At 48.3% G+C, this 12,485-nt stretch overlaps 1 protein-coding gene across 3 annotated transcripts in view; it reads left to right on the top strand.

Moving 5' to 3' along the window:
• LOXHD1 (lipoxygenase homology PLAT domains 1) overlaps positions 1–12,485 on the top strand; it is a gene marked incomplete at both ends in the record, with an annotated part of 209,235 nt that overhangs the window by 121,250 nt on the left and 75,500 nt on the right. For all 3 annotated transcript variants that reach the window (XM_079717302.1, XM_079717301.1, XM_079717300.1), the window contains 6 exons: positions 211–374; positions 1,128–1,232; positions 5,013–5,141; positions 6,279–6,443; positions 7,496–7,677; positions 12,077–12,193. In XM_079717302.1, the coding sequence (XP_079573428.1) occupies positions 211–374; positions 1,128–1,232; positions 5,013–5,141; positions 6,279–6,443; positions 7,496–7,677; positions 12,077–12,193 (862 nt within the window). The remainder of the gene's footprint in view (positions 1–210; positions 375–1,127; positions 1,233–5,012; positions 5,142–6,278; positions 6,444–7,495; positions 7,678–12,076; positions 12,194–12,485) is intronic.

Below are 12,485 nucleotides of genomic sequence, written 5' to 3'. Positions count from 1 at the left end.
ACATCCCATGTTTGCTGTCTACTCCAGCCAAGTGACTAATGGGGTGACTCCCAGGCTAGGTAGGATGGGAGGGCAATGCTGGGGGTGTGGGGGAAGACAGGGGAGCATTTGGGCCCCATCATGGCCTCTCGTTCCTCAGCCCATGACTACTGTTTCATGAGACCTTTCCAAAGAGACATCCCCCAATTCTCCTCACCCCCGTCCCCACAGGTACTACTTTCCATGCCAGCGCTGGCTGGCAGTGGAGGAGGATGACGGCCAGCTGTCCAGGGAGCTGTTGCCAGTGGATGAGTCCTATGTGCTGCCACCAAGCGAGGATGAGGAGGGTGGGGGAGATGACAACCCCCTCGACCGCCTGACCCTGGAGCAGAAAGGTTTCCTAACCTAGAGCTGATTTCTCCCCTCCAGCACCCCTTTCCTCTGTCTCTCCCCCACTAGGTCTCCATCTTCCCTTCCCCTATGGGCTCTGGACACTTCCTTCCCTGGGAATCTATCTGTTCTCTCATTCCTCCATGGCAAGAATGGGGAGGTGAAGGGGGCGTATTCTCACATGTCTAGCATACGGCTGGGTATAAAGTACATGGCCTAGCATGGCGTTATTGTCAGGAATAGAATGGAATGGAAGGAATGGAATGGAATGGAATAGAATAGAAGAGTTATAGCTGACTCTGACTTAGTTTTCTGTCCTCCCCTCCAGGCACATTATAGACTCTCAATATGAATATTTTTGTCAAGGGAAAGAAAGAACTTTCAAGAGTTCTATGATGCTTGTTCTCCCTTCCTTGAAACATGCATCCCTAAAACTTCCCAACCTGAAGGAGTCAGACCAGGGCTCCTGGCTGATGAGCCTCTGAATCCCACAGTCACCCCAAGTCTTCCCCAAGCATCCTACAACTTTACTGATTGAGGGTTTCCTGTGTGAGCTGGACGTGGGCTGGGGGGACCTCATCTCTGCCTTCAGGAAGTTTCCAGACTAAAGGCAACTGCAGAAGAACACATGCTACAAGTAAAGTGATTCATAAAAACAGCCAACACGAGCAGATAAACATGCTCAGTACGTTTTCTTCCTCCTCCCTTCATGGGAGGTGCAATCTACCACTCACTTCTCCACACTCTTCTCCTGGCAGATAAATCTACCACATTCTCAGTGACCATAAAGACCGGGGACAAGAAGAACGCGGGCACTGATGCCAATGTCTTCATCACACTCTTTGGCACTCAAGATAACACTGGTAAGAGAGCAACGCAGGGCCGAGGTTCACCCAAGTTCCCCTCCAGGGAGACTGGGAGATTCAGTGCAATTTTCCAAGGAAATACTGGACATGACTCTCCCTCTTTCTGTCTTTTATTTTAAGAAACCATATTTTTTAATTCTCTTTATTATTTTATTTTATTTTATGAATACTTAACATGCAATCTATTTTCTTACCAAATTTTAAATGTATGATACATGGTCATTGACTATAGGTATGTGGTGTACAGCAGATCTCTAGAGCTTATTAAACTTACTAAACTGAAACTTTATGCCTGTTGATTATTAAACCCCCATTTCCTCCTATCCCCAGCTCCTGATAGCTACCATTTCCATCTTTGATTTTATGAATTTGATTTTGATACCTCATTTAAATAGAGTCATGCAGTATTCATCCTTTTGTGTCTGGCTAATTTCACTTAGCATAATATCCTCAAGAACCATCCACATTGTTGCATATTGGAGAATCTCCTTTTACAAGGCTGTATAATATTCCATTGTATATATATATACCATATTTTCTTTATCCATTCATCTGTCAATGAACATTTAGGATTTTTTCCATTCTTAGCTATTGTGAATAGTGCTGCAATGAACACATGAGTGCTAATACTTTTCAAGGATCTGATTTCAATTCTCTTGGATATATACCTAGAATGGTAGTTCTCTTTTTAACTTTTTTAGGAACTTTCGTACTATTATCCATAGCAAATGCATCATTTTTCATTCCCACCAACTGTGTGCAAGCGTTCCAATTTCTCTACATCCTCACCAACACTTGCTGTCTTTTGGTTTATTTGGGTTTTTTAAAAAATTTATTTATTTTTGGCTGCATCAGGTCTTACTTGCAGCACATGGGATCTTTCATTGCGGTGCCCGGGCTCTTTGTTGCAGCGCAAGGGCTTCTCTCTAGTTGTGGCATGTGGGCTTTGTAGTGTGGCACGCGGACTTACTTGCCCCGTGGCATGTGGGATCTTAGTTCCCGACCAGAGATGGAACCCACGTCCCCTGCACTGAAAGGCAGATTCTTAACCACTGGACCACCAGGGAAGTCCCCTTTTGTTTTTTTGATAGTAACCATCCTGACAGGTGTGAGATATCTCATTGTGGTTTTGATTTGCATTTACTTCATGGTTACTGACAATGAGCGTTTTTTTCTTATACTGTTGGCCATTTTTATGTCTTCTCTGGAGAAATGTCTATTTAAGTCCTTAGCCCATTTTTAACTGGGTTCTTAGTTTTTTTGTTATTGAGTTGTAAGATTACTTTATATATTTTGGTGATTAACCCCTTATAGATATATAGTTTGCAAATATGTTCTCCCATTCTGTATGTTGCCTTTTCACTCTGTTGTTTCCTTTGCTGTGTAGAAACTTTTTAGTTTAATGTAGTCCCTCTTGTTAATTTTATTTTTTGTTGCTGTGCTTTTGGTGTCATATTCATGAAGTCATTGCCAAGACCAATGTCATAAAGTGTTTCTTTTATGCTTTGTTCTAGGAGTTTTACAGTTTCAGTCCTTCTGTTTAAATCTGCAATTCATTTTGAGTTGATTTTTATGTACGGTATGAGATAAGGGTCCAAATTAAGTATTTTACATGTAGACATCCATTTCCACCATTTATTGGAGAGGCTATCCTTTCCCCATTGTGTATTCTTGCATGCCTCTGATTCTTGAAAGATTTCATGCAACTAGCCCCAACAGAGAAAGGCAATTCCTTTTTTCTTAAAAATCTCCCTGTGAGATGACTTGTCTGCCTGGGTTGTGAATGCCAGTTCTTTTAAAATTCTTCCTAAATCTTACTAAGTCAGGCCTACCGCACTCTGGGGGCAGAGAGCTCCCTGCCCTCTCTTGGTCCTCACTGCTGCCTCTACCACCCTACAAGTGTTTGGAAGCCATGTGAATCATCTTCCCTTCAGTATCCTCTCCCCAAGTAATGGTGCCCAATTCTTTGTCCAGGACTTTCTGAAAGTTTTTACCATTTCCTGTGCCGTTCCTTGAGGTGTCAATCTGTTTGCCTTTCAAAACTGTAGCAAAGGGGCTCCTCAGTCCAAACAGCGAGTGATCTCTTCTCTGTGCCTTTTGCCAGCTTTCTCCTTCTGTTCTAAAGGCAGAGGTAGCCCTAACTCTATCTCTACCTCAGTAACAACCTGGGAACCAGTGGCTCTTCCCAACCTCCAGTGAGATTCAGCCAATCAGTTCCATGTTACTCTCCATATGAAATGCTCAAGGAGTCTTGGGGTCATTCTGGAGCCTCTGTCAAGGCAATCAGAGAAGGTGGCATATAGTGCTGGAGTCAGCCATCCACTTGGACCACGTGTCCAGCCATTCTGTCTGAGTTCAGAGAGGAACCAGTCCCTCAAATATGTAATCATCCCATATTTGCTCAAAACCCTGTGGGTCCAGAGCACTATGCCAAGAATTGCTGAAGAATGAAGGAGCTTAATCCCTGACTTTGGGTGCTCATATTCTAATTCAGCACTGTGGTGATATAGAGCATGGACTCAAGCTTGACTGATTGGTTTAAACTTCTGCTCTACCACTTATTAGCTGTGTGACCTTGGGCAAGTTCCTTAATCTCTCTGTGCTTTAGTTTCCCCCATTTGTAAAATGGAGATTATATTAGTACATGCCTCATAGAGTTGTGTATTTAATGAAATTGAACATGTAAAATATGTGAGACAAAATGACACTCAATAAAACATTTATTATTATTATTATTTACTAGGTTAAGTAATGCAGATATAATGAATGAATCAGGCCAAAACTTATAAATGTATGTCTTTGCAATAGTTACTGAGCCATGGTCAATGAAATTGAGGGGCCCTAACAACTGCTTTTATTTGCCAAGGGATTGCTCTGTGTTAGGCACATTCTTGAAGACACAAGCCATCATCTTATTAAATACTCACAACAGCTCTATGGGGGAAGACCATCCCTTTTGACATTCGAGGAAACCAGTTTCAGAGAATTAAGTAATTTGTCCAAGGCCATCCAGATGCTAAGTGGCAAAGCCGGGCATCTAACCAAGGTCCGTCTGACTCTTTGTGCGCTGAAACCAGTCTGCAATGAGTCTAGATTATCAGAAGACTTCCTACATGAGGTGGGACTTACAGGGTTAAGGAGACTTGAAAGCTGAGGCAGGAGGAGATGGTGATGATGCTGAAACCACCTTAAATTTCAGACTGACACGCAGCCAGAGTCCCAGGGCAGATAATGTATGTGAGATGGCTGGTCAGGGGCATTTGAAGCCACCCCTCCTTCTGTCATCCAGAGAAGAGTCTCCAGAGAATTCCCACATGCCCCATCCCTGCAGGGGAGGCCCTGTTTCCCCAGGGAGCGTGGGAGGGTGGTCCTGTCACGGGCTCCCTCCCAGCCATGGAGGAACGTGGGGATTGTGAAAGGGGAGCACACATTGACTTAGGGCCCCACCACTTCCTCCTGGATGACCTTGAATAAGGCACTTAATTTCTGGGTGTGTCTCCTTGTCTTTAGATGCAAACTGGAAATAAAAATATGTATGTCAAAAGATTATTGTAAAGCTTAATAAAAGGACATACATACACACACACACACACACACACACACACACACACACAACACACAAAATGCCAAAGACACCTAGTGGATGGTAATTGTACAGTCTAAATTTGAAGAAAGTTCAGAAATTTGGTCATTATGAGGAGAGATGAAAAAAGGTGGTCAGACTAGGTTGGAAGGTCTCAGGCCCAGCCAGTCACGATGGGGTCATTTGGTTGGCAGGAATGACCCTCCTGAAATCCTCCAAGACAAACAGTGACAAGTTTGAGAGGGACAGCATCGAAATCTTCACAGTGGAGACCCTGGACCTGGGAGATCTGTGGAAAGTCAGGATCGGCCATGACAACACAGGTCTCTGCCTTCCCTCTCTCTTTTCCTGGCTAAGAACGTGAGGACCATGGGCAAGTCCCCGTGAATGTCTAGGCAAGAATCTTAGGTAGACTTGGATGTCATCTGCCTTCCATAATGACACAGCTTCCTCAGTCCCTTCAGTCTGGTAGGGTCCTGGCTGCACACAGAGATTCTGGTCTAATTGATCAGGGAGGGGCCAGGACGCTGGTGACTTTTAAAGCTTTCCCCAAAACCGCACTCTCAGCAATTTCAGTGGGCAGCCAGATTTGAGAATCCCTGATCAGTGGTTCTCAAATTTGAATGTGTATCGGAGCCATGTTTGGGGGCTTGTTAAAACACAGATTTCTGGGCCCCACCCACAGCCTTTAGTTGGAGTAGGTCCGGGGTGGGACCCTAGAGTTTATGTTTCTCACCAGTAATGCTGAGGCTGCTAGTCCGGGGGCTCCACTTTGAGAACCACTGATGGAGCCAGTTCTTCCCAGAACCCACTGACATTGAAGCCAGACAAAAGCTGTGCCCAAGTTTGTTCTCTCTCAGTAAAGCAGACTCATTTTCTTGGTCTTCAAACCATATCTTCTAAGCCTGAGGAAGGAGGCCTTCCTCCTTCCCTCTGGGACTGAGGGACAGGGTCTCTGCCTGGCTTCCATTTCTTTCTTTAAACCTGAGCACTCATTTTCCCAGGGAGGAGCATCGATCCTTCACTAGTTTCCCTTGCCTTCATGCATCACAAACTGAGGCCAGGGAGCCCAGTGTTTCGCCCCATCACTGGGTGAAACTATGGAGTCCTCGTTAACACAGGCTCTCTCTGGCATCTCTGGGCTCCCTCTTTGGAACACCTTCCACCTTGGACAGTGTCCTTGCTTCCCTCCCCTCAGACTCTCTGCCTCCTGTCATCTCCTCCCCATGCTCCTTTGCTCTTGCAAATTTCACTGACAGCAGGCTGGAGTGTGATCCACCTTCAGCTGCGTGCAGGGGAATCAGTTCAGTAATGCTGTAAGCAAAAGGGAAGGCATGTTCACGGTGGAGCTATAAGCACCAGCCGTCGAGTAAGGAAGGATGTTTGGAGTCCCTGAAGTTGTTCACAGGAAACCATCTGTGTAGAGGTCTTTGATGAGTTCTGTGTCTCCTTCCCTCCAGGCAAGGCTCCAGGCTGGTTTGTAGACTGGGTAGAGGTGGACGCCCCATCCCTTGGAAAGTGCATGACATTCCCCTGTGGCCGCTGGTTGGCCAAGAATGAAGACGATGGTGCCATCGTCAGGGACCTCTTCCACGCGGAACTTCAGACAAGGCTGTATACACCATGTAGGAATCTTGCACAGCAAGGCTGGGCCTCCTCCTGCACCCCATTGCTCACCACCCCAACTCAGTCCCAGCCCATCGTCCGGTGTTGACCCTTGGCCAGGAGCACCTTGGAAATTACCCTGGCCCTGTGCTGGCTGTGGACAGAGCCCTGGACCCAGGGAAAGGAAATATGGGATGTGTTCCACACTGCACCCCAAACTAGCTGGTGACAACAGGCAGAAAGCCTGACTTCTCTAGAGTTCAGTTTTCTTGTCTACAAAATAGAGATAATAACGTAGAATAGTTGTAAGACCCAAAAGGAAGAAAAGATAAAGGTCTAACAGTGAAGGATCATTGTCAACCCCTTCACCAATCCTCATTCCAGTCATTAACACACCAAAGAAATCACCACTATAAGACTTTATCCTGACTGGGGGGAAAAAGAACTTTAAAAAAGGTAAATGTAATTCCTTTACCAGCTAAAGGAAAGGAGGAAGTGGAACAACTAGGTGAAGTTTTGACACTTCCCTTCCTCTATCATCATCAGAAAGTCTGTGCTGAGGGGTTGAGGGGCAGGCCAGGTGGAGCCAGTGGATGAGCAGCAAGGGGTGGGAAGAGAAGAGAAAGGACTCTCTCCACTGTAGACTGGCTGATCCAATTGGCTGTTGTCCCCTGAAACATAATGTTCCTGTGTATAGTGTCTAGAGCCAAGGACTCCGTTGAGGACACTTTACAAATGAGGAAACCAAGGCTTGTAGGTGACTCGTCCAGGTCACACAGATAGGCTAGATAGAGCCTGTGCTTTCAGCCAGTCTGTTGTTGTACTAGCTCTGTGATGGGAGAGGCACGGAGACCCTGGTCTGAGGTGACGGGAGCTTTCTGTGGGCACTAGGCATGACAAAACACCTCCCCTCCCCCTGTGGTTGCTAGGCAACCATGTGAAGGTTCAGGTCCCTGGGTAGCAGCTCCCAGTGAAGGGACCATCTGGGGTGGTGGTGCTTGTGAAGAACTTGACCTGCCTGTGTCCTGTTTTCACCTCCCCTCTGACTTTGCCCTCTGTCCCCCACCCTTAGTTGTCCCTTACGAGATCACCCTCTACACCAGTGATGTCTTTGCCGCTGGGACAGACGCCAACATCTTCATCATCATCTATGGCTGTGATGCCGTGTGCACCCAGCAGAAGTACCTATGCACCAACAAGAGGGAGCAGAAGCTGTTCTTTGAGAGGAAGTCTGCCTCCCGCTTCATAATGGAGGTACCTGGGTCTGGCAGGCTGCCAGGGGAGCCAGGACTGGGGGCGGGATGGGCCAGAACACAAGGAGAAGGAGCCCTTTGTCCAGAGTCTGACGTGTGCCTTCCCTCTGATGCGCTGCTGTGAGTGAGGGAGACAGGCAGTCCATCCAACCTCTCTGAGCCTCAGCACATCTGAGTAGCCAGGAGGACAGTGAACCTGCCCTCCAGGACCAGTGTCTGAATCAAAGGTGATCATGAGTGGATAGGGCTTAGGGAGCTAGATGCACAATTCCGGTTCCATTGGGGCCATCTCCAGAGCTACCAACAAAAGAGACCCGTGGAGAGAGCTGGCTTCCAGACTTTCTCGTCATATAATTGTCTCCCGTTCATCTGCTAAGCTATGGCCAATCCTCTCATATACAAAAGAGCATCTGTATATTCCTCGGTTCCCCCTCAACTCTGGCCTGAGAGTTGTTCGACGGTTACTGTGGATGTATGTCACCACATCCACACCTTGGTATTCTCTGCACTCAGTCCCGTGCCTCCCTGTGCACTCCACTGCATGCCAGGTGGGGTGGGAGAGACAAGGGAAGAAGAGGACCCTGACTATTCCTGCAAGGGGCTTGCAGTCCAGCTGGGGAACTCCAGATCTCACACGAGGCTAATGAGAGAGTCTGGCAATCATCATAGTAACTGATCCTGGGGATAAGAAGGCACCATCATAGGGCTTTACCCATATTAACTCACTTAACCCTCATAGCAACTCTGCGCTTTAATTATCCCTGCTTGAATATGGGGAAACTGAGGCACAGAGAGTTTAGTAGCTTACATGAACTCATACAACCAAGGCATAGTAGAAGCAGGATTCAAAGCCAGGAGGACTGGCTCAGAATATATGCTCTTAGCCGCTGTAGTAGACTAGTCCATGGTGATGAGGGCAAACAGCGGGGCTGGCTGAGAGTGCCATATGTGCTCAGAGATGGGAGAGGGCTCCCTGGAAGTGGTGGTTTTGAGCTGGACCTGAAAGTGGACGTAAGCGGGAACAAGGAGGGAAGGCATTCCTAGCAAGCGGAACATCATGGCCAGAGGTGGAAGTAGACACAGCAAGTGGTTTGAGGTTTGGCCAGAGGGGATAGGAGGAGAGTGATGCGATTTGGGTAGAGGATGAGATGGAGCAGGACTTAAAGGGGATTACTCTGAACGACGAGAGATGGGACCCTGGGCTCTCCAGGTAGTGGAGACCTTTGCAGATGTGCCCCTTATTTTCTGGTGGGAAACAAAGTCCAGAGCCCCTTCCTTCTTCCTCGGGCTGTGTCTGCCCTGGGGGACTCCCTTTCCCCTCCCCACCTTCTCTGGGATCAGTCAGCACTTATGGGAAGTTTGTCACCTTGATGGAGTTTTGTTTGTTTGTTTGTTTACGGTACGCAGGCCTCTCACTGTTGTGGCCTCTCCCGTTGTGGAGCGCAGGCTCCGGACGTGCAGGCTCAGCGGCCATGGCTCATGGTCCCAGCTGCTCCGCAGCATGTGGGATCTTCCCAGACCGGGGTACGAACCCGTGTTCCCTGCATCGGCAGGTGGACTCTCAACCACTGCGCCACCTTGGTGGAGTTTTTTAACAAGGAAAATTCAAGGGTGATTCATCTATACACACAGAGCAACACCTCACCCACGCGACATGTCATGGCATGTGCGTCATCCAAGCCTGATGCCGTCAGGGGCCCGAGCTGTGATTACACCTCAGCATGGCTTCCGGGGAGTTTTATCAATGAAGTTCGCCTAATGGGCAGCTATAATTTGCCAGCAATTTGTTGCTCTCTTATTTCTTTTTTCTTTTCAAATCTATCTGGGAGCTGGGTGTATGAGAGCTTAGAAACAGATGAGATTGCTTTGTGTCCCTGTCTCTCCATTTCTCTCTTCCAGTTGATCTTCAGATAAGAGGTGGAGCACTGGATTGCGAGCCCATAACCCTGGGTTCTGGTTCTGCTCAGCCACTAACTCATGAGCAAGCCCCATCCTCTCTCTGTGGCCTCATCCTCAGACACACGGATCGGCTGCGCAAATAACAATAGCTAATATTTACTGAGCACTTCCCACGTGCCAGCCTTGTCCTCAGCACTTGGTGTGTGTCAACTCATTTAGTCCTCATCACCATTCCAAGAGTTAGGCTGGCAAATTATTCCATTTGCCAGCTGCCTGGCAGCTCAGTGTCCTTGAGTGCAGATTTTGTGAGCCACGATCTCGCCCGTAGCTTCCTGTTTCTCCTGTTGTCAAAGGATAAGGCCCTGTCTCTGGTCTCTGTTTAATGACTCAGAAAGCCTGGGGACTCGTGGGGGACACCACTTCTCTGATGATGCATGGGTGAGCTGGCCAGCGGGGAGTTGGAGCGGAGCTGAAGGGCAGCAGAAGCGATGACAGTTATAGCATCTTGTTAACTCAGGGCGTCTCCAGCAATGTGGCGCCATATTGGTCACTTGGAAGGAGAGAATCATTGACAAAAAGAAGCACATCTGCGATCTTAGATGTAGGAGTGACCTCGAAGGGTTGCTCTGCCCATGCCTCTGCCTTCAGTTGAGCAATCTTCCTATTTGATAGATGAGGCAGCTGAGGCCTGGAAGGTCAAGTGCCTTGTCTAGATCACACAGCTCGTAGGGCTGCAACTGGGAAGGATGGAGGTGGGGTGGGAATAGGGGGAGGTGTCTCAAGCAGTGCTGATGGGCCTCCCCATGGCTGCTGACTGTGGGTGTGTGTGTGCGGAGGGTATGCAGTGTTGGGAGCTGTTCTAGTTCATTCCCAGGTCACATCTGTCTAGGGTTATAGAGGCTTTGCATTTGATGAATGACTCAATCACTCATTCAGATGCCATTCACTCATCGGGAGCTCTCATCCATCCTGGAGCCATCTCTTTGTAGTGCTGAGACCTTGATGGAGCAGGCCAGGCAGGTAGCTTTGCACAGTTGCTACCAGGAAACTCAAGTCTGCACACCCTCTTTAACCCCCAACTGTCAAAGCAAAAGGCATGATTTCCATGGACGAACCATGAGCCAGAGCACCTGGGTATTACCATATTTCCCTACCCTGTTTTCCCTTTACCCCAACTTCCTTGTTTATATCCACCTGTGATTGCCCAGATCCCCATAGGGCTGAGGCAGGGTGTGAACTGATACATACGGCACCATTTCAGAAGAGAATATGACACATGAGAACTGGGAGAGGCCCTGGAGTGGGACCTGGTGGGATGATGGAGGGCAGCCTGGCAGGGAGAGAGCCGGGGAGGCAGGTGCCAGCTGAGTGGCTGCCTCGCCTTGTGTCTGGCCACCTCCCTGCTTCCTTAGAGGGCTCCAAGGGAAGAATCTGGGGATCAGTCACTCCTGGCTGAGTTCCTCCCTTGCACCTTATGCCCATAGGCTCCAGGCAGGAGAGACGGGAGATCACAGCTCCCTGAACTTCAGGGACTCACTGTGGCACGCACGTAATCAGCTTTTTCATTCAAGGGAACGTTCATACATACCTTGGTGGTTAAGGTTCAGCACTGCATGTGAGAGAACCCAGCTGACTTTGTCACACCCATTTTTCAAATGAGGAAACAATCATTCTTTCATCCTTCCAGCCAATAGTTATTGAGATCCTAGGTTCTGGGCTTTGGGGATGCAGTGATGAGCAAAGCAGATGTGATGCCTACCCCTTGTGGCTTTCAGTTGTAGAGAAGAAGGTATCACACACACAGGTAAATGCAAACTCCTAACTGAGAACTTCTGTGGGGGGTGGTTATAGGGTGCTGTCAGACCCTATCATGAAGAGATTTGACTTTCTTAAGGGGGTCAAGGGGGTTCCCTGAAGAAGTGATCCTTGAACTGAGACCTGAATGATGAGGTTGAACAAACGCTGGTTTAGGTAAAGAAGAGAAAAGGGAAGGGGCAGGGGGAGCATGTGTAAAGGCCCTGTGACAAGAGAATGTAGAGTTTGAGGGACTGGAATTTGAGGGATATAGAAGAGGAGTGGCTGGAGATGAAGGGGGCTCTTGGGGGCCAAGGAGAAGGTAAGGGTGGCAAGAGAGGGCATGGGCAGAACTAGAACTCACCTCCTGATGCCCCCCAGGCCGTTCTTAAGCCACTGCTAGAAGACAAGGAGCTGGGCTCCACCATGAAAAGGGGTGGGGGGCAGCCTCCCAGAGCTTGAGTGAACTGAGTTCTGAAGTCTAGGCTGATGTTAAGCTTGGGGGGAGGAAGGGAGGTATGAGCACAGCATAGGTAGGGGAGGGCGGGGCCTGGCTTGACTGGACAGGAGGGACATACTGGGAGAAAGTGACCCCAGGAAGTTCAAAGGGACTCAAGGGTGGATGCCCTGGGGAGGCAGGGTTTTGCTGAAGTTGTAATTTCCAAGACCTTTCAGCCAACATCGGGTACATTTTCTCCTTCCCAAAGTTAGAAGATGTGGGAGAAATCATTGAAAAAATTCGGATTGGCCATGATAACACGGGCATGAATCCTGGTTGGCACTGCTCCCACGTGGACATCCGCAGGCTCCTCCCAGATAAAGACGTGAGTTTCTGACTGCTCTGTCCTGCTGTTTCTTTTGTCCCTTTTCAGAAGAGATTAAAGACAGATTCTTTATAAGAAACGGTAGCCTTTTTTAAGTTGAGATAAAACCATCTAAGGAAAATTCAGCCAGTTCACTCCGAGTGCAGGAACGAACTCAGGTCCAAGGCAGAATCTTTTAGAACCTGGTTTATGGGTTAAGAAGGAGGGTCTGGGCAACCATGGCTCTGCTCCCCACCCCCAAAGCCATACTACCAGTGAGTGATCAAGTGTGCCCTTTCTGCAACTCAAGGTC

This window comes from Hyperoodon ampullatus (assembly GCF_949752795.1).
Source record: "Hyperoodon ampullatus genome assembly, chromosome: 13".
Lineage (NCBI taxonomy): Eukaryota > Metazoa > Chordata > Mammalia > Artiodactyla > Ziphiidae > Hyperoodon > Hyperoodon ampullatus.
This window is presented reverse-complemented; position numbering and strand designations above follow the sequence as displayed.